At 41.3% G+C, this 21,905-nt stretch overlaps 1 protein-coding gene and 1 long non-coding RNA gene across 2 annotated transcripts in view; both read right to left on the reverse strand.

Moving 5' to 3' along the window:
- Nucleotides 1-2,733: 2,733 nt before the first annotated feature.
- On the reverse strand, nt 2,734-4,798 carry LOC308589565. The gene is made up of 2 exons (XR_014009388.1): nt 3,485-4,798; nt 2,734-3,437 (listed from the first exon to the last, which is right to left on the reverse strand). It is a non-coding gene; the product is annotated as an uncharacterized lncRNA (long non-coding RNA).
- An 842-nt stretch (nt 4,799-5,640) lies between these two features.
- The window catches only part of BACE2 (beta-secretase 2), a 39,921-nt gene continuing 23,656 nt past the window's right edge, over nt 5,641-21,905 (reverse strand). Inside the window, exons 3-9 of the mRNA XM_081199132.1 lie at nt 21,613-21,829; nt 20,446-20,574; nt 18,339-18,473; nt 15,437-15,538; nt 11,922-12,071; nt 8,746-8,914; nt 5,641-6,325 (exon numbers count right to left, since the gene is read on the reverse strand). Of these exons, the coding sequence (XP_081055258.1) occupies nt 6,072-6,325; nt 8,746-8,914; nt 11,922-12,071; nt 15,437-15,538; nt 18,339-18,473; nt 20,446-20,574; nt 21,613-21,829 (1,156 nt within the window). The 3' untranslated portion in view covers nt 5,641-6,071. The remainder of the gene's footprint in view (nt 6,326-8,745; nt 8,915-11,921; nt 12,072-15,436; nt 15,539-18,338; nt 18,474-20,445; nt 20,575-21,612; nt 21,830-21,905) is intronic.

A 21,905-nucleotide genomic window follows, 5' to 3' on the forward strand; every position in this document is an offset into this window, starting at 1 on the left:
TTCAAATTGTACGTAATCATAAGAACGCAATAACAGTACAATATTTAGACAAGTTTAAACCAGTTAATAGAATTGCAAATTCTATGGTTCCAATTTCATTCTTCTATAGGGAAGATGTACTTCAATACAACAATCCATTAATAACATATTTTACTAAAGATGAATGCAGTAAGCACTTGAAGTTAATATTTTGTTGTGTGTGTGTACGTACACACACACACACACACACACACACACACACACACACACACTCTCTCTCTCTAATAAAAAAAAATAAACAAATCAAGCCATTTAGAGCAGCCTTCCCCAACCACCAAATGTTTTGGACTACAACCCCAAATGTCTCTGATCCACTGGCCATGCTGGTTGGAATGGATGACAGCTGCAGTCAAAAACATACAGAGTGCTCCAGATTAGGGAAGGCTGATTTTAATTTTAGAATCATTATGCACATATTCTATATTCCATCCCAATTTTAGTAGGCAGATTACTTCCTGTAACCTTACATGGGTGGAATCCAGTGTTGAGTGAGTGGACTTCTGCTTGCCCAGTGGAACTTCCCCTTCCCCTTCTCCCTTCCTGTACACTTCCAAAGTGAGGTTCTGTTGCACGCATGAAAATCACTCATGCACGGACAGTGTCAGGTACAATCCAGGGCAATTTAGATGGGGAAAATTTCTACATGGGGATCCTTCCTCCTTAGTATTATGTATTGAGATGCCTTCTTCTCTGCATAGCCAAATTTATTAATTAGTATTTGTATATTTATATTAAACCACTGTGTCAATGAGGTTGGTTGAATTTCCCAGACTTCAGTTTAATTTAAGTCTGACAATGTGGATGCACACTCACAATAATAGCTCACCACAGAAGACAATACACTTCACCTTTATTTTCAAATCTGGAGAATTCTTATAGGCATCAAGAATATGGCTGAAAATAAATGCAAATGCTTTACACAACCCCTGACAATGTGCTAACACTGTGATTTTGAGGAAAAATATAGCCAGACTCATTAAAATTCACTTTTCAAAGTAACTAAGAGCTTTGTATGTTGTTGTTGTGTACAATGGTTTCTGTGAAATGTAAAACATCCCCTTCAGAAGATGGAATTAATCCACCCATTCCTAAATATGAAGAAGGGGGAAAAGCCTATCAGGAAAAAAGGTTGTGGAACAAACAGAACCAGCCCAAGTTGAATTTCAAGTAGGTCCCAGAGAGGTAGGAGACTCTAGATAACATTATAGGCAGTCTTGACAGATATCAAGGAACAAACTTTTTTAAAATAAATAAATATGTAAAAATACGATTAAGCCTCTGGGTATAGCTCAACACAGAATATCATAGATGCTTTACATTATCTAAAATTACCAACATCACAACCTCTTTCTAGAGTACAATTACCACATTAAACAGGGAGGTTAAACCTCTTGGCTGTCAGGAACTGCTGGAATCTCATGTGGTAAATCATTGAACTGCAGCTAGCAGCCTTCTCAGTGAAGAAGCTTCTGGACTGACTCCACCCACCAAGGCTGGTCAGTGGATCCAGAGTATAAAAGGTGGGCCCTTCCTTGCACTACAAGGCATTTCTAAGCCATGGTGTGTGCCTGTCCTCTGGCCCCAACTTGTCCATCAGTTGCTACGCCTAGCTTGTCCCTCAATCCTGCCTTGCTTATCAGTTCTGACAACTGGTCCCTCTCATGGCTCTTGATTCTTGGCTCCCAAATAATCTCAAGAGTGCTGTCAGTTGCCCAGCACCAACTTTGACATATATTACATATATTTTACTTCCACCTCTTCTACTTTGTCACAAGTTTCCCATTCTAATGCTACCAGAATCCAACACTCAAAATTCTAACATGGAAGTGGGTCAGTTGGAAGATCTTTCAAGACCTTGAATATGGGAACAATCCAAACAATGTACACGGGCAATTAATAGAGCAGCAGAAAAATGATCTAGCTTACAATGCAAGCAGGTTCCAATATGCCTTCATTCTAGTAAGAAACACCATCTTGAGATGCAACAGGATTACTTCAACCAAGACAGATGAACTGCTGTCCAAGTTAGCATTTTATTTTATTTTATTTTATTTTATTTTATTTTATTTTGTAAAGGAGAAAGACACAGGAATTGGAATATTTTTGTGGTGATCAATCAGAAGGCCAAATGGCAAGAATGTTATTTTTCTTTTCTTTTCTTTTTAAAAAAGCAATCCCTATTAACTGCTATTAACACCTATTGCAGAAGTATAGTAACAAAATGTTTTGCACTGAGTTTCAGTTCACTGAGCACTGTATATCACAGAAAACACATGATTATTTTTACTGCATTCTATCTATTCTCTTTGCCAGTAAAGCCATTAAGGTGATCCAAGAAGTCAAACAGTGTTTCTTCCAATAGCATTCTCAGCAGTCTCACAAGATACAGCTGTTGCTGAACAAAAACATTTCAGAATGGAGGTGGCAGAAAACTGATATCTGAACAAAACAGCAAAACACTTGCATTTTTATTTTTTTTACAATGCACTTGTCCGGAAGTAGGTTCTTATCTTGCCTAATATGCTAATGTTGAAACTGTAATTAAGTGTTTTTTTAAGCAAGCAAACCAAACCTCACGAGCACATATTTCTGCTGCCCCTTAGAGATACTGGCCAGCTGCAGATACTTCACGTGAGTATGCTGATCATGCACACTGTCTCAGAGAACAGATACAACCTTGTGATTCAGTCTGAATCCTGTATTTCCACTAATATATCTTTATTTTAAAAGTCAGGGAACTAAATTAAATTTCACGGCAAATTGGGAGTAATGTTTACTGCAGGATGTAGCAGCTGAAGGTCAAGAACGGCAGTTTCTGGTGGAAAGCACATTTCCCATTTTTAAAACAATGTATATTATTGGCCAATCCCCCCCCCCATCCCAATCATTCCTCTTATTCTAAAAGTTTTCAATTTAGTTACAAGTTTCTTTAAAGAATTTTAACAACAGAAAAATGTAAGGGGGGGGGGGCACATGCAAAGCTGAGAGGTGCAACGTATTTCACAGTGCATTTTCTTAATGTGTTTCAGGTTAAAAATTGAACCTTTTCAGTGCTGCCATGGTTGCCTGAGCAACAGAACAATAAACTACTATAATATCTGCCACTGGACATCTCAGTTTAGAAAGATGGATGAAAGTTGTGCTATAAGCAAATGTCAGACAGCACCGTCTTCATTAGCCATATTTTTGTGGCAAGGGATCCCACTATATATCATGAGTTTGTTTCTTATATTTTATTATTGCTTATGCTTTTTTCAAGTATTTATATTTACAGTGTCCAAACCACCAATTCAAAATGAAATCATTATTTAATAGGCACTGAAGTGAAATACTGCCAAGTGAAAATCTCCAGATAAATTTGCCATTAAAAGTAAAACTTATAATGATGCTCAGATAATCTGCCAGCATGTTCCCCTGCTTCAGTATCAGCAAAGGGCTTATATACATGCTTCAAGGGTTTTAGGTATTCTTCACATAGACAATAGCTGACAGATAACCATGTGATGAAAAGATTCTATACACATGTGCGCACACACAACCAGTGTGTGTGTGAGTGTGACTTTAAATAAAAAAGGGCTTGCTTCTGAATGTTACTTATGAACCAGAAAAATCAAATCGGAAGCAGGGGAGCAGAATAATTTACTTCCCTCTAAACAGAAAACAAGTTTTCTCTGACATGTGCCTTTCTGGTTTAAGAATAAAAGGCAAAACTGTACGATGGATTGGGTTTCAGAATGGCTTAACAGCTGTGTGTGATCAACATTTTGAGCCATAATTTTCCCCACTTTGTAGAAAACTCCCATCGCACATGATATCCAGATCCATCATAGGAAAAACTATGGAAGGTAAAGAGTCTTGTCCAAATGTATTTAGGGAACAGCATGGACATGAAATGGAAACCTTTGCAAAGCAGAGTTACTGACTTGGCATCACTGGTGGAACAGATTTAGTACCTGTGCACTAAAAGCACTGTAAGCTTGTACAAAAAGCATCCATGAGGGGATCGAAATGTGATGTGCAATGGAACCAGAAGAGTAAAATGTGAAGAGGAAAGCATACAGGCCACCAGTCTATATAACAAAAGCTGCTATTTTCCACATCCTTGCTTGGACATCAAAAATCCCATGTGAGTGATCAACCAAGCACATGGAAGATTTTAATAAGAGAATGGTAATCACTGGGATGAGGGGGAAGAGATTGTGCTGTCTTTATCAGAATTAAAGCGTTTCCTAGCTTCTGTAGTACTGGATCATTAAGTATAGAGGAAATTGAAAATCAAATAGTAGAAACACTTTACTAATTTAATAAATCTCACGTTTGACTCTCAACTGAAAACCTATGCAAAACTTATGAGTTTTGTTTTCAGTGCTTTTGGACAGATTCCTCCCTCTCTCTACAAGTCAGAAGACTTGAGTATGGACACAGCCTATTCATACAAGTATTTCAGCCTGCAGAAGCCTTTGGGGAGGGGGAAGACTCGCCTAAATGGGTTGTAGGAATGCTGCTGCCACATACTGATTTCAACACAAGCTGTCCTTAAGCTTGCAAGTACAAAGATACATGGGCATAAGTTGGCATGGCTGTAGATATTTCTGCACAGGTCCTAGAGCCTTACTCTTGCCACAGAGTTATTAAAATGTTCATATTCATCATCTGGCCCACCTCCTAGCTCACTGTCCATTCATGAAAAAAAAAACACCCCTTTGCCTTTCACAGCTGAGGCCACAGCCAAATGAGCCACTTTTCAACTGAAGATTCACCTTACTGAGAGCCAGTGTGGTGTAGTGGTTAAGAGCGGTAGTCACGTAATCCGGGAAACCGGGTTCGTGTCTCCGCTCCTCCACATGCAGCTGCTGGGTGACCTTGGGCCAGTCACACTTCTATGAAGTCTCTCAGCCCCACTCACCTCACAGAGTGTTTGTTGTGGGGGAGGAAGGGAAAGGAGAATGTTAGCCGCTTTGAGACTCCTGAAGGGGAGTGAAAGGCGGGATATCAAATCCAAACTCTTCTTACATTGCATTGTTTTCATTTCAATTGCTAGGCATTAGAGACATACCCAAAAGGTGTAAAGAGAGGCACTTGCCCCTACAGCCCATCTGCTTTGCAGGATGCATGTACAAAGGCTTGAAGAACCCATTCAAAAATTAGCTATGCATGGATTCAGAACACAGGATGCTAATGTGGGTGGCAAAGTCAAATATTTTCAAATGCCATTAAGTGGAAAAAATCTTGAAAGGACAGCTGAAAGGAAATTGAGTAGTTGTGTTGTATTTCTGTGGAATGAATCTTTTTCTATGTCAAGAACTTGCATCACACTTCTGAATGGCATCCTTGTATATTCAGAGGTAGTCTTGTTTTATACTAAGGCTCCACAATAGGTTTTGGTTTCAATGTTTTTCCCTACTTCATTTCTCCTGAGAGTTACAAAGAGAGATCCATTGAAAATGCAAGATACTCTCCTTGGTCTGAAGGGGTGAGGGGATTATATTTAGTCTGTATTGCTAACCTCATTTTCCACTGTCCACTGATGAAGCTTCACAATCAACCTACTGATTTTTTTAAAAAAAACAGAATGGGGATAATAAGAAAAACAGACATAAATAAAGCTTTTGGTTCATCATTATGATTTGGTATCCAAAGTTTGAATAATGGCTTACCAAACACATGCAAACATTTTTTGCTTTTTTCTTAGAGTGGGGTGGGGATGGGGATAGAGAAGCCAATCTTTTTCGAACTATGGAATAAGTATTTAGCATTTTAAAAAATGTACTTATTGGCTGAGCTGCATGATTGTCAACTAGAAAAGCAGAGTAGCACTTGGAGTGATTATACAGTATATGTATTTGGTTCAAAAAATTGTTAGAAAAAAAGCTTAGAAATTATGAGGCAGCAGAATTGGAGAACATCTTCTGGTGAAACATGTGCTTAAGTTTGCAAGGAGTGAAGCCTGGACTTCTACCTTTGGTTGGAACAGCCTGTCCATGGTACTGCTAAGCAAAGTGCAAGTATTCCTTGAGCTTGGACTGAATTCTTCATTTCCATCGATGCCGTACTAAGGACGATTCATCATTTACAATGTCATTGTCAGAATAATGACGACGACAGCGAGCAGGCAGGAGCAGTAAGACAATGAGCACCAGAAGGACAAGTCCGCAGAAGCTCATCAGTGCATAGGACACAATCCACAACAACGGTTCATGGAAGGATATTGTGGACACACAGGTGCCTGCTACATCTGTAGTTTCAAAAGGACCTTCAATCCCAGATACTGGAGAACCTCCAATTTCTAAAAGAGAACAAAGGAATGAGAGAGACACAAATGTTTAAAAGGTTTACAGCTTTAAACTGTTATATGCATGTAAATATTTAGGGCTGGGTACACTAAACCATAGTTTGGAACTGCAAGAGTGAGTCTAGACAATTCTCAGGCTTGCAAGTTCTGAAGCATTCACTTCCATTTTAGATTAAACACAGCTTGCTGTATTTTCTGTTCATTGAAATAAGCTAACTTCAAACCATGGCTATGATTGGATGATCATCTCTCTGCTTAATAAGCAAAGATGTGAAAAAGCTGTGTTACTCTACAAGCAGCCACTCGCCCCTTCCTTTGTGAGGTGCAGCCATGAAGTCTCAGTTTGCTATTGTTTTTCTGTTAGTTTCTTGGTTCATATGTATCAATATTAAGCCAATTTAAAACCATTTAAGATCCTGGATGGTTTGGGATAAACCAAAAGCCATCATTTCCCAGTTCAGGAAACCACAATTCAGACTTCATGGGTTGTTTTCTGGATCATGGGATGTAGCTGAGTATAGGTGCATGAAGCTCGTTCACATCTCATTTTATTATGCCAAGCTATTGCTGTTTTGAGACAATCACAGTTTCCAGTTTGGCTTGTTTCAACAAACCATAGGTAAGATTAAACACAGTTTAATGTTCAAATGCAATGCTAGAATTTAGTTAATCTAAAGTGGAATTCAAAGCTTCTGATCTTCTTGTGGTTGTGCCAGAGGCAGTTGGAGGCAGGAGTGCATAACCCCAACACTATCTGCAGCTAATCTTCGTAACACTAAACCATGGTTTAATATGGAGAGAGCAATCCAAACCTGCCCTTGTACTGGGCTGTAGGCTTGTTTTTAATTGACCAGAGGTGTTCCTTCACTTAGCTCACCCAGTTGAGCCAGCCTCCCAGCAACCACCCACAAGTGGGAGGCCTGTTGATGGTACTCCTATCAGCAGAAAGCCCTACGGTGGGACATTCCAAGGATGGGTAAGGTGTGGGAAAAAGCCAACTTGGGATCCACTGGACCCAATCGCTGTGCCATTCTGAACTGAACCAGATCACTGTGCCAGCCTGGAGGTGATGAAGGGATCAGACCCACCCAATTACGCCCCCCCCCCATCTTCCACAGCTGCTGTTATGAGCAGGCAATCTGTGGACTCTTCTGCTGCCCCACAAAGCCCCTTGAGTGGGTAGGTTTAGGACTCCATATGGTGATAACACTTAAAGTTCTCCATTAAATCCAAGCTAAAGGAAGTGTGCATACTGAAGAACAACCAGATAAATATATAAACAAAATCCAGCTACACATTAAATTAAGCTTTTCACTGTCCCATTTGGTCATACTACTCTCACATGAAAGTCACACGGAATACAAAATTTCATCTTAAAATAAAGTCAAAGTGAACATTCTGTTCTCCTTCTAGCAAAATGAATGATTTCAGGTCCCTGTTAACTCTCCTGTTCTTGTATATCAAAAGGTTTATATTCTATCTATTGGTTTCCTACTCACCCAACCTCTCCCCTGCCTAGTAATTTATCTGAAATGGGAAGATATTACAGACAGTTTAAGACTATCAAGTAATCTTATTAGAGCTGCAATAAGAGTATTAATAAAACTCTATATTCAAGTACTTCCAACATACATTTGGGCTTTTCATTTCCAAAAAGCATCTTATTTCAAAAGGGCAATCACATTGATTCATATTTGCTTTACTGAGAAATGTAGCAGCATATTTGCTTTTTTCAGAAATGTAACAGCAAAATTGCTTCTCAGACTGTATGTCAAAAATTAATATTCCTTTCCAGAACAAGCCTGCACTAATCTGAGACCATCATGCACGTGTGTGTGATTCAGGTTCAGGTATAACCAAGAGGCCTAAGCTGGAATTCAAATAATTATTTTGGGGCTGAAGCCCAACAGATTTCCCACCCCCTTCTGAACAAGAAAGCTCCCTGCACAATGCTGAATTGCATTTGACAATTCCCTCAGTTTCCAAAGCAATTTGTAACAGGGAATAGGAATTGACAAAATGCGAGTCCATAGTTCCCTTGGGGACATGGAACTAGTTGCGTGGTTTTCGGATACCAGCCCAGCTCACTTCTGAAGCTCCTTGGTGGTTTTTGGCAAATAATCTGAATGCCTATCCTACTTTACAAGATTGTTGTGAAGATTAAAACTGCAACCCACACAACAGCGCTAAAAAATAATTTGCAGATTTGCAAACAACGTTTGAAGTATTCGGACAAGGTTCTTTTATGTGATTTTTTAAAAGCAGATTGTTAAGCTTATATTGTGAACCACCCTGAGGTCTTTTGAGGAAGGGTGGTACACAAATCCAATAAATGAAAAAATAAAATAAAAATAAAAAATGTCAGGTGCTACCTTAAATTGTTAAGTATATGCTATTCAGAAGTGGTTTCTTACCAGCACAAGTACTTAATGCAAAGCCCACTCTCTTTTGAGCTCTATCAAATATGACATAGAATCCTTCCATCACTGTCGCGCCAATGACCAGGGCATTGGTAGAAGAGGAGATGCCAAAACGATAACAGCGTAAATTCTGACTAGTCTCAAAAGCAGGCTGAATATAAAGCTGTTATTTGGAAAGAAAAAAATACAATTAAGGAGCAGCAATATACGGTACCTAAATTTAGAAGATTAGCAGATAAGATCTGAACACACAACAGCAGCCAAATTACAAAGGATGGGATAATGACTCCATTAACTATAGAAATGCTGGGTTTTAAGTTGCAGCTTGTCAAGAACTCAAAATGAATAAACCCTACTTACTTTTCACACAGAAATTTGTACACTTCTTTCCACCATTCCTCACCATTCCACAATTGACTTCAGCTGGTGTGTGTGTGTGTATGCGTGTGTGCTCATGACAGCCTCTTGTGCCCTCCTTCCTTCTGCAACTGCTACACAGTAGCCCTGCAGTATTGCCAGTTAGGTAGTACTATTCAGTGGCTGCCGTTGCCACCACCACTACCACCATCTTTTGGTAACCTACAGCCCCACAAACAGGAGTAAAAACTGGAGATATCAAATTAATGGTTAAATCCTGGACCAGCACAACTCACTTCTCCAGCCAATTCCTTGGAAATTTGCTCAGAGTGTAAAGCCATCTCCCCCCAGTCCTCTGCTTCTCCCTCAGAGTAGGGCACGTTCCTGGCTTTACCAACTCTGGTCTTAAGACTTCCAATAGTGTGAAATCCAAAGTGATCTAGGCAAGTGGAGATTCCCAAATTCTGAGGGTGGCCATCACACACTTGACTCCACTAGTCCAAATTGTGAAACTTTGTTAAAAATATATAAGGAAGAGGGCAATAAGGTTCAACAGTAATATTAAAAGCAAAAAAGAGTCCAATAACTCCAAAAGCAGACTACGTCAGTCCTAATTACTAGCAGCACAATTATCTCAGTCTACCTACAAGTGGACAGGAAGGGTGGTCAACTTCCTGGTGGTGTGGAAAATCTGGCCTGGATCCCTGACAGTTAGAGGGACCAAAGTGCCAAGAGCAGCTCAACTTTTAAAAGATCTGTCCCCTCTCCTTGGAGGGAGTGACCTTCTGATCAATGAGAGCCAGAGTCAATTTTTCTGAAGTATGTCATATGTCCCAGGTAGGCATTCTAAGCACCCTTTTGCATTTGGGATATACATGACAACCTGGCTTAGAGAAATGGTGGAGCCAGGAGAACAGGGTCCTGTGTGACAAGCTTGCATTACACAAATCAACGGCAACAAAATTACTGAAATAAGAAAAACAACTACAATTTTGTGTAGGATATACTCCAAATTAAAACTGATCCAGACTCTACCTAGCAATGTGCATGTGTTTTCCTAAAATTGTGTTAACAATATATTGAAATAAGCTAGACTTCAGAATGCACAATGCCATCAAAGCAAAAACAGGTCCCTATGTTACTTGGCTGCTCATTAAAAGTTTAAGCCTGGAATTACAACTGAAGGCCATTTCAAAGTCACATTTGCTTCATTAAAGCTGCTTGAAAGTACGGGCAAGGAAACACTTAAGCTTACAGAAATATTTCAAGATAATCAGATTTACATGAATAATTTCTGGACCCTCGTCAATCGGCTTCACAATCTTTGCATACTCAGATGATAAAGATCATAATAGCTTCATAAAATATCACTTCATTAATGCTCCTGTGGGGGGGGGGGATGAATTTTATTACTTCTTCCCCCCGTGAAAAGAATTAACTAGTTAGTCTAAAAGCAGATTTTCTTATAAATTGGCTAAGACTAGTTGGACTGCATTGTGTCATTCCCACAAACCAAGGGGCTAGTTCAAACATCATGACCACCCCCACCCCCGTGTAGACACTCCAGGAGTGTAAATGTCTGCTGTCAGGATCCTAGCCAGATTGAATTTATTCAGGGGTTCTCCACCTGAGCAATGAATGAAAAGACGTCTATAATGGTCTATAACACCAGCATGGTGCAAAAAAGATTGTCCATGAAAGTCTACTGGCAGTGAGTCTGGCAAGAGACTTGCACATTTCTAAAGAATTATCATGCGTGAACCAGCCACCATTTTCCTGAAAATGTAGAATCACAAAACAGGAATAGGCCTATTGATTACCGTATTTTTTACTCTATAGGACTCACCGGACCATAGGACGCACCCTGTTTTAGAGGGGGAGAACAGGGGAAAAAAATTCTCACCCTCTCTGCTCAGCGCCCCTTCAGCGAAGCGGCAGGAGAAACAGAGCCCTTTCCATTTCTCCTCCCGCTTCGTTGAAGGGGCGCTGCGCAGAGAAGGAAAACTGTGCAGCGCCTCTCCAGTGAAGTGAAGCCTGGAGAGCAAGAGGGATCGGTGTGCACCAACCCCTCTCGCTCGCCAGGCTTCAGGTGGCTATCCGCAAGCCTTTGGAGTGCAGCGGGATAGCTGATTAAAGGACTCGCATACTCCTCTAGTCTTCTATGTTATGGACTCCATGGCAGAGTCAGCAAATGTACAGAATGCGAGGGGGTTGTGTATATTCAGTACAATATCTGCATGGAATTTATGCTTCCATGAACTGTACCCTTGTAGGACCATATCTGGGCAATTGCAAACTCTGGTTTTCCATGTTGACGTTGAAATGACTGCATATGGATTGGGGGCGTGGCATACTGACATAATCCTGTCCTCCCATTCCAACTGGCTGGATATGCTAGCTTACTATGTCATGTGAAGAGTGTATCTGAAGAAGTGTGCATGCACACGAAAGCTCATACCAAGAACTAACTTAGTTGGTCTTTAAGGTGCTACTGGAAGGAATTTTTTTATTTTGACTATGTCATGTGAACTATGTCATGTGAACAGAGTTATTGTGTTGCCGCTGAAAAGATCTCTACAGAACAATAAGCAAGCACTGAACTATTAGTGATGAGGAGACCAGCAAGATTCCACCAAAGGGCAGCCAACCTTCTGAGTTAGTGTGGGAAAGAACAGCAGCACTATAAATCCTGTTTTTAAAAAGGCAGTATATACAAATGCCAAAATCTTCAACGAAGTACTCATTAAGTGCTGTACGATCAATGAAATTATTGCTTCTCTTGTCGAACACTACAATAAAGGGCTTGTTCAGACCTGTGGAAAGACAGTGATCCTGAATGATCTGCTGGAATTTTCATCTCTCAGATAGATAGATATCTCTGGAAAGAAGGTCCAAGGCTGTTCAGTTTTAGCCCAGCAAGCAAGCTGTACACCATTCCAAAATCCAGGTGAGAATTCTTGAATCTATACAGAAAATGGAGGAGGTGGGGACATTAGGCTGAATTAATGAGATCCTGGTTTTTGTCACCTATGAACAGGCACAGTTTTGAGGAGAAGCATTAGCAAAATTCCTGGAAAAGAAGCAGCTGGGAGCATGTGATCCTGGTTTCAAAGGGCAGTGGCAAATCACGCTGGAAGTGGGAAAAGTATGCAAGTGATACAATAACAAGGAAGAGTCCATCGTATCATGACCCCTGAACAATAACTAGCCTTGATTCTGTTCGCTTCCTTGCTGATTAAAGTCTCAAGCTTTTGAAGATCAAAATGTCTTTCTGCTAAAAAATAAATACATCTGTCCACTTATTTTATTGGACTGATAATTAACCCTGTCAGCCCTTTCTTTCATTTCACCTCTACTGAATTAGCATCAGATTGAACTTTGGAGTTCCTTACACACTTACCTGGGAGAAAGCTTTCAAAAGAACTGAGTAGACATGTGTTAGCATGAACCATTTATTTCAAGTGCAATAAGAACATATTCAAGAAAATAAATATGCAAGAACATAAATCTATATAACAACCCATGCAAGTCAGGCTAACTTTCTTTCCCACATTTACAGTTTTTGAGAGGCACATAATACACTAATGCAAATATACAAATATAGGATAGGGCAAATACACTTCCTTAAGCTGAGTCTTTTGTGCTCAGTGTTTGCTTTCTGAGGCAGCTGAAGCTCTTATCACCTTGTCATTAGCAAACATTCCCACCAAAACAAATATGGTTTGAGTGAAGAAGAAAAGGTCAACTCCACAGTCCTATTGTTCAGCGTGTACATTGATACTGAGTACTTTATTAGCAAGCTGTCAGACATTTCAGACAAAAAAAGGATGTGCTTGCACAAAACCACCACCCTATTCTCATACAAGGGATGTCTTCAGCTGCTCCCTTCCCAAAACACATTTGCTAAGCTGCTACCATCAGCTGCTTCAACTCTATTCATTGACTCTGCAACAGAGTGTAATGCACAATCTCCAAAGACACTGTCCTCTCTGGGGTGGGTGTGGGTGTGCATGTGCGTGCGTGTGTTAAAGATATGCAAAAACAAGAGAGAGCCCAACATTTTGTAAACAATAAAGTGAGCCTCACCAGCACACGGCATGTCAGGATGTGTACTATATGACAGCTTAGTGTTCATGAATTTATATGCCAACAGGACAACTCCCAAATATTTAAATTCTAGAGACCCTGGGGAAGGCAAGACATAGCACAAGAGAATGACAACTCCAGCAACTGACGCTGAAAAGGCAGCAGCAGGGACAGTGATTGACAAGAGAAACATATGTGAAAATGACGACTCTCTCTGGTAAACAGGGACAGAAGAACATACATATTTCAAAAAGAAAAAACAGGAGAGAGAAGCTACTGCCCCTGAAATGAAGTCTCCCTAAATAACCTGGAGCCAATATTAATGTCATTTCAGGAACAGACTAAGACTTTCCTTTTCTCCCAGGCTTTTAAAATGACTTTTTTAAAAAAGTAGTGTAATAGCCAACGTTAGTCATATTTACAGTAATGATTACAGTAGATCCACTGAAATCAACAAGCTTAGGTATGACTAATACTCAATATCACACAAAAAAGGTTTAACACTAAAAAAAAAAAATCCTGCACCCTGTAAAGTGATGCTTGGTTCTTATATTTATTTTGTTTTATTATTACATTTGATGTTTTCATATCATATTATTTAACACCTAGAAGTGACAGGATATGATGATTAACAAATTGAAATAGCAGTCCTAAGTCATCGTATAGTGTTACCCCTAGTTCCTACTACATTTTCCCCAAATTGCATTAGAACACCCCCGCCCTTTGATAATATATCACTAGTGGAACAATTTTGCAAATGTTATTATCCATATCCATCATTGGATCCAGAGCTAGCCATCCTTACTGCAGATGCACAAAAATTATTTAAAAATCTGCCAGTTTCCTACTTTTGTTATTTGTTAAGTGAGAAAACGCCAAATTGGTGAATAGGTTTACCTGGAATCAAACAGTTAGTTTCACACTGAGCAATTCAACCTAGAAGTGGTGTTGAAATGTTCTGTCGGAGATTAGAAGAATTTAGATAGGCTCTTCTGACATAAGATCAAAGCGCAGCCTACATTCATTATTTCTGGGCTCAGTTCCTTCCTTCTCTTTCTTTTCATTTAAGAAAACAGCCAGTGGGGGAGTCTAGTCTCAAGGGAGGCAGACAACTTTTCACTTCCTAGTGCACGTGCTACTGCTCCTTTTCCATGTAGGACTAAAAGATATTGCCCCATGCAGTCAGTGCCAAGATGGCATTCAAGAGCAGATGGCAGCCCTTCCCAGTGACAATGTCTCCTCCCTCCCATCACTCATCTCTCTGCCTTCACAGCTACTGGACATTTCCCCACTTCATGCTTTTCAGAAGAAAAGAAGCTCTGATCGATAGAATATGAAACCTGTAGTTTATCCGTCCTGATTCTGGTTTACCTTCCTGCTATTGATCAGAGAGGAGAAGGAGAAAAATCTTTTCCACCTTCCTCTCCTCTATTTATTTAATGTGCAGTTTAATTCCTTTCTAATATATAATAGGGAATGAGAAACCTATGGCTCTTTAGATGTTGTTGGAATACAACTCCCATAATCCCCAACTGTTGGCCATGTTGGCTGTGGCTGATGCAAGATGGAGTCTAACAACATCTGGATGACCTCAGCTTCCACACCTCTGAAATACAGAATACACACTATATTTTGACAAACTACTTAGCTTCTGCCGTAGCACAATGTGCACCGTGTGTATCAATCGGGGGGGGGGGGAGAGAGAGAGGCTCACATGTGAGTGGACTTCCCTTGTGGCAGAGGTTTAGAGCCAGAGCCTTGGTCATAATTTTGGATTCTGACAAATACACCAATATAACAAGCACACACACTTTTTTTTTGGTAAATACAACCCACACACTGGGCCTTAAGCCACACATAGATAAAAACCCATTAGAGCAAACAAGATTGTTCACTGTCACAGTGTCTCTTTTTAAGAGAACAATAGCCTGTGTTGCAAGGCAAAAGAGCACTTATTTTGGGAATGGCTGCCAACAAAGCCATTAGGTTTTAGCCCAAACTCCTCAAAGTTTGGAGAAGGACAGAATGCTTCTACTCTGTAAATACATTAGAGTCAAACAAAATCATGCCATTTTTAAAATGGTGATTAAAAATTAGTTACACTTCCTCACCTAAGAAGTCTCCTCCACCTGTGATGGAAAGAAGTGGCTTAGTGGCACCCCCACTGAGAAACTGCTGTCCTAAGACAGCTGTTTAAAACAGTTCCTTTAAGGAACAATATGTCTCATGAGCTGGAACTTACCAAGGATTTCTGTATAATTGCTCCCACAACAGCACTGAAGACTTTTTCTGGCAGGCGCAGGAGTGTGGTGCCGCTGTCTACAATGGCTTTATCCGAGTTGTACTAAACAGGGGAAAGGGGAACAAAGACATCAACATGCTGTAGCAGCAAACTGCAATGGAAAGTCAATAAAAACCGCTCCTTCTGGTGGTGCGATGGCAGAGCATAGGGCCCTCTGTGATGTCAGCTCCTCTCTGCACACCTCCTCCAAATCCCCATTACAGAGGCAGTGACATTTCTCAGCTGCCTTGAGCCCAAGCAGGATTCCCCCAGCATAGCCTAAGCAGAAGTTTAATGGGAAAGCCAGCTCTGACCCCAGGCTCAATTGGTCCTGTGAGATGTATTGTCTGTTGGACAGGATTACAAACATCATACTTCACAGAAGAGTCTCAGCTGACAACCTGAATTTGAACAAGAGGGAACTATTTCCACGTCTAAACTGGATAACTTTGTCTGTAGCAGGTGTGGACAGATTTCAAAGTTACAGGAGCTTACCTACCTTGGAACCCCAAGTTCCAACACTGGAACTGGGCAAAAAATAGCTCTGGTGTGTGGGCGTAGGTGTGGGTGTGTAGCCTGTTGGATGATTTCCATACATATCTGAATTACGATACATTAGGGGTTGTCGCACTAAATTCTAAAAATGGGAGAAGAACTGCACAAGGACTTAGTCAGAGGGACGCAGAGGCAGAAATACGAGCAGTTAGCACAAGAGCCAGCCACTGAATCCATGGCAGATACCGTATTTTTCACTCTATAACACGCACCCGACCATAACACATACGTAGTTTTTAGAGGAGGAAAATCCGTAGGCATGCCACCCATAGGCATTCCCTCCATAACACGCACAGACATTTCCCCTTACTTTTTAGGAGGAAAAAAGTGAGTGTTATGGTGCAAAAAATACGGTAAATATTGTTGTTGTTGTTTAGTCGTTTAGTTGTGTCTGACTCTTTGTGACCCCACATATATAATAAAACATGTCACCAGGGAGCCTATCCGGAGCCGTGGTGCATAGATCCCTCTGGCGCCCCATCCCGCCCTGTTTCCCAACATTGTCGACCTTTTCCCAAGCTTCTGCAGGGATCGCTCTCCTCCCACAGAGGCTTGGGAAGGAAGCTGCATGCCCACCAGCCATATGGTTGACGGGGCGCAGCTGGCGGGCGTGCAGGAGGGAAAGAGAAGGCTGCTGACAAAGCCGCACAGCTCCCCACTTCCTGGGCTGCCCCTGAGAGGCCGGCGCCCTGGCGCAACACGCCAGTAAACCCAATGGGAAAGACGGCTCTGGATGTCACATTTGTAAGACAGTAAGACCAACAGCCCAGTCTTATGCCGGTTTACTCAGAACCAAGTCTTAATCAACTTCAGTGGGGCTTTCCCCCCAGTATCTATGTATATATGATTAATTATATTTCTAATCCATGTTGCTATTGTTGTTATGATTGGTTTTAGTACCCACTCTTCAGTTGGTCAGGTTAGAGCAATATAAAACATGATATAAATATGATAGAAAATGATTTCAACTTTAGACGTTAAAAAGCAACCACAGTTACCGTATTTCTCGCCCTATAGGACGCACTTTTTCCCCTCCAAAAAGGAAGGGGAAATGTGTGTGCGTCCTATGGGCCGAATGCAGGCTTTCGCTGAAGCCTGGAGAGCGAGAGGGGTCGGTGCGCACTGACCCCTCTCGCTCTCCAGGCTTCAGGACGCTATCCGCAAGCCTTGCAAGCCCGGCGGGAGGTCCCGCGGGCTCGCAAGGCTTGCGGGCAGCAGCCTGCAGCCCAAAAGCTTAGGGGACAGCGGGGAAGGCGCAGCGCCGCCACCGCGCTATTCCCCGACCTGGTCTGGAGGCTGGCGGGGGGGGGAGAAGCAAGCTTGCTTCTCCCCCCCCCCCCGTCAGCCCCACAAGCTCGCAGAATAGCGGGGAGGCGGAGCGCCGCCACCCCGCTATTCCCCGACCTGATCTGGAGGCTGGTGGCTGGCAAGCCGCTGCCCCACGGAGGCTAGAGAGGCTGTCCCTGAAGGCAGAAGAGGGAGACGGAGCGCTCCGTCTCCCTCTTCTAGCTTGGGGATGGGTGCGCAAACCTGGGGAAAAATTTTTTTCCCCCTTGATTTCCCCCCCAAAAAACTAGGTGCGTCCTATGGGCCGGTGCGTCCTATAGGGCGAAAAATGCGGTCCTGAGAAGCTGAGTCTCATCATCTAGGAGCAAAAAAAAAAAAAAAGGGGGGGTTCTTTAAAGATAATCTGAGGGAAAGGGGGTAAATCTTTACTTTTCTACCTTTAGTTAGCAATAAAAATTGGCCAGACTGGTCAGTTTGAGGGAGAACTGCTTGTAGCAGACGAACCTGCACACCCTCCAACATTTCACAGGCAACACTAGGGATGCCAGAGTACATGACAACTCATGAAAGGATCATGGGAAAAGTCCAGTAGAAAAGAGATCTGGGGAAGAGAAACTGAGGCTAGCAGATGAATGCAACTGAAAAAAAGGCTGGCATCTGCAACAGTGTTTTTCCTCCCATCTACACACTCTAACTTAAATTTGTATACTCTGAAATAAATTCCTTTTCAACACAACTGAAGTATATTTAGGATTCTACACTAATCCAATTGTTCTCCACATTTACCAATTAGCATTTTACACTAGATTTTGGGAATGCAGAGGTGGTCACCCTCTATACATTAATGGACCACAACTCCCACCCTCCCTAACTATTGGCCATGATGGTTGCGATTGGTGGGAGTTGGAGTCTAAGACCATTTCAAGGGCTTTTGCACCCACCAACCCAGTGCTTCTACTAACACCATATTGGCCACCCCTGAATGCAGAAAGATTAAATTGTGCTTCCTTGCTATAAATACCTCTTTACAGTCCAAGTTAAGGTTCTCGCCTCCAACTTCCAATTTGAGTATTTCAACCTGATAATACCACTCTTTCTCAACAGGTGTGTACCAGATTCCCCCCTTGTATAGGCTTGGTTCAATTCCACCCAGGACCTGAAAAGGAAACAGTGGTTGCCGCACAATCAAACACACAACAGTAAAGATATAGAGCATGCATGTCTCCACTTGTTTAACATATGCATTTAACATATGCATTGCAGACCCAGTCAGGTTTTTTTTAGTGAAACTAAATTAAAGCAGTTTTAAAAAATATTTTAATCAGAACATGGCTAGTCTTCTGCTCAGACTTAAGACTGTGTCTTAAGATACATGGGAGAACAGAATTATAGAAGGTATAATTTCAGGTATTACCAGTTATGAGTAATAAACCCAGGGAGGTCAGACATTCTCTATGTCACAAATGCTATTAAAATGACTGAGATGCTTTATGTTTGTTTACCCCTCTCTCTCTTTCTAAAGAGCAACTCACAGACAGTTTTTAAATAACAGGGAAAAGTTGAAATAAAAACATTGCCTAGTAGCACCTTAGAGACCAAATAAGCTTTTGTGTGCATGAACACTTCAGAAAAGTTCTCATCTTTGTACATTGACTAAGCTTTTAACAATATTTCATTGTTAAGCTATTTGGAATAAAGGCTGGCAACGGGAAATAAAAAAAATAAGACAGGAGGAGAAACACAATGCAAGAGTCAGGGCAACTATGATGCAGTTTTATTACATCTCCCCCTTGTTAAGGTCAGGCAGCAATTATGGGGGAGGAGGCTAGGCATGGGCATAGAGCAAATGCAGATTAGCATGTGTACATTTGTGACCTCCCCTCTCAAATGGTTTTGCCCCATGGTTTAAAATATTGACCCAAACAGTATATCCATACACTAGGCATTTTCATTTAGGAAAACTAGTGGCCCAAGTAACTCTGAGCAGAGCAGAGACTGCTTGTTGAACTTGAACTTTATGGGAAGAAAAACCATGAACAGCTGAGATATCACAAAATATATGGGGGGGGGAGGCCTCACTGATTTTAATGGCTGTGGGTCACGTTTTCTTACGGAGCTATCCAATGTACACTTACTTGGGGGGTGGGCCCCACTGAATGCAACAGGACCCATCTGGGTAAGCATGTATAGAATGGCACTTTTTGTGCTTCTTTTACAAAACGAATTCTATATAGAATGCTGAATGTCAACTGTGAGGGGCAGGAATGGACAAAAATAGAGCATGCAAAGACAAACAAGCACTTCTTAATCCACTTTAGCTAAAAGAAAGAGGGCGGGGGACACAGTTTCTTTTAGGATACACAGAATATATATATTTATGTGACACCAGAAATGTATATCCATTGACATGGAAGTTACAATGAAACCAACAGAACTTTGCTCACATGTTGCTTGGATCTTAAAATCTATGTTCACACATAATACAGAAATAGGAAACTCCCAACATGAGTGAAGGGTGTAAAGGTGCACACAGTCTTTTCTGTGATGCTCTGATCATTCTGGGTTGAATGGGAAGGTCTATTACTACACATTCAGGTGAATGTTCTTAGAAGGTTTGTGTGGGGGATTCCAAGCAAGTACACTGCTTGGAATCCCCCACACTTAGAAGCCCCCTCCAGACATTCCCACTCAATGTGAGAAGGTAAGGACTGGGGCTAGAGTGCATGGTCAGGGTGCATAGCCTTTCTCCTCCCTATAACATCTGAATAAGGCTGCACCACCCAAAGTTCTGGATGCTGATTTTACTTATCATACTGTTAGCACAATAGAGCAGATCTTCAAATCCCCACAGGCAGATTTTTTTTATTCACTATTGGAAAAATCAGTAAAAGAAACTTAATGTGGATAAGTATGAGAAATTTATGCATGCTTCTCTAATTTAATAGTCTGAATGGAAAATTGAGTAAGCCACTCTAAATCTGTTTGTTTTGCCTTCTAATGGATATGGTAATTAAAAGCATAATGCAATGAAAAGGACTGAATTCCAAGTAAACAGGCTTAAATTCACCGCATCACAAAAGTGGTAAAAAGTCACCAATATTTTCTGTTTCAGGCTGGCAGATACCCACAAGACTACCTCCATTGGTACCAGTTCCAGTAACTGGCAATCCAGCTCCACACATCTGTAAGGAAAATATATTGGGGATCTTTGCTTGATTCACAAGGGAATCAAAAAATGTCTCCACAGAACTTGAGGGCTGCAGCAAAAACAAAACAAAGTGTTAACTGTGTATAAATCAGGTGTCTGTTCACAAGTATACCCCCCCCTCAGAAAGCATTTTTTTCTCCAATGCCTTCCATATAGAACTCATGTGAATCATTTTGCTGGATGAAATGGTTAACTCGTTTACATGCAAATTAATCATGCTGACAGAGATATTATAATAAACCAATGTTTAATCTAATGATCCATCTGTAGATGTCTGTCAGAAGTTACACCAGATCTAAATTTCTCTACATGTGATGGGATTAAGAGTGTGCCTTACACCTCCTCACTTAACAAACATGCCTGCCTCACCTCCAACACCACCAGGACAGTGCTTCTCTTATATACGTATATTCCAATGCATGTATGCTTATTTTACATGTTAAATTTCCCAGCTATAATCTAGAAATTGCCCATGTATTCTGAACCAGTATTACTATTTTGCAAGTAAGAGCATATGGTTGGGTATAGGAATGAGACTGGCTTCAGTCTCCTTCACATCGTCTTCGACAGAATTATTCCAGTATACAGCCATACCTTGGATCCCAAACGCCTTGTGAGTCTAACATTTTGGCTCCCGGACGCTGCAAACCTGGAAGTGAGTATTCCAGTTTGCGAATGTTCTTTGGAACTCGAACGTCCAATGTGACTTGGTTTCTGAATGTTTCAGAAGTCGAATGGACTTCCAGAATGGATTCCATTCAATTTCCGAGGTACCACTATATATGTGGGGACTATTATAAGGAACTTTGGGGGGTTTCATTTGTGTTCCAGCAACTTGGATGTCTTTAAAACAAGATTAGATAAATTCATAGAGGACAAGGCTGCTTGCCCTGATGGTTATGTACTCCCTCCAGTGTCCAGAGGCAGTTGCTGGGATTCATAGGTGGGCAGTGCTGCTGCTGCAACCATGCCCTGCTTCCAGGCTTCCCCCAGTTACCTGGCTGGCCATTGTGAGAATGGGATGGTAGCCTAGCAGGATCACCATATGCTCTTAATGTACGAGTCGGTAGGTAAGCACTCAAATTACCTTAGCCAAGGCATCATAGGCAAGTCCAAGGATCCCATGCCATTGAACACCTTTCAAAAAGAAATTCTCTGACTCAGAGATGGTTACAATGTTGATGGTAAAAGTGCCGTTGATTCCTTTAGGGATGGTAACAACATCTGTGCCGAGAGTCCCTATCCAGCTTCCTTGGGTATATTTAACAGAGACCACAGTGCCCAGTAACTTATATGTGCTTGATCTAAGAAAGGAAGAAAGGGGCACTGAAAACTTACAAAGCAATGCTGTATTGTGCTACATGCTACAAATTATCATCT

Source organism: Podarcis bocagei, assembly GCF_964188305.1.
Source record: "Podarcis bocagei genome assembly, chromosome: 6".
In the NCBI taxonomy this organism is placed as follows: Eukaryota; Metazoa; Chordata; class Lepidosauria; order Squamata; family Lacertidae; genus Podarcis; species Podarcis bocagei.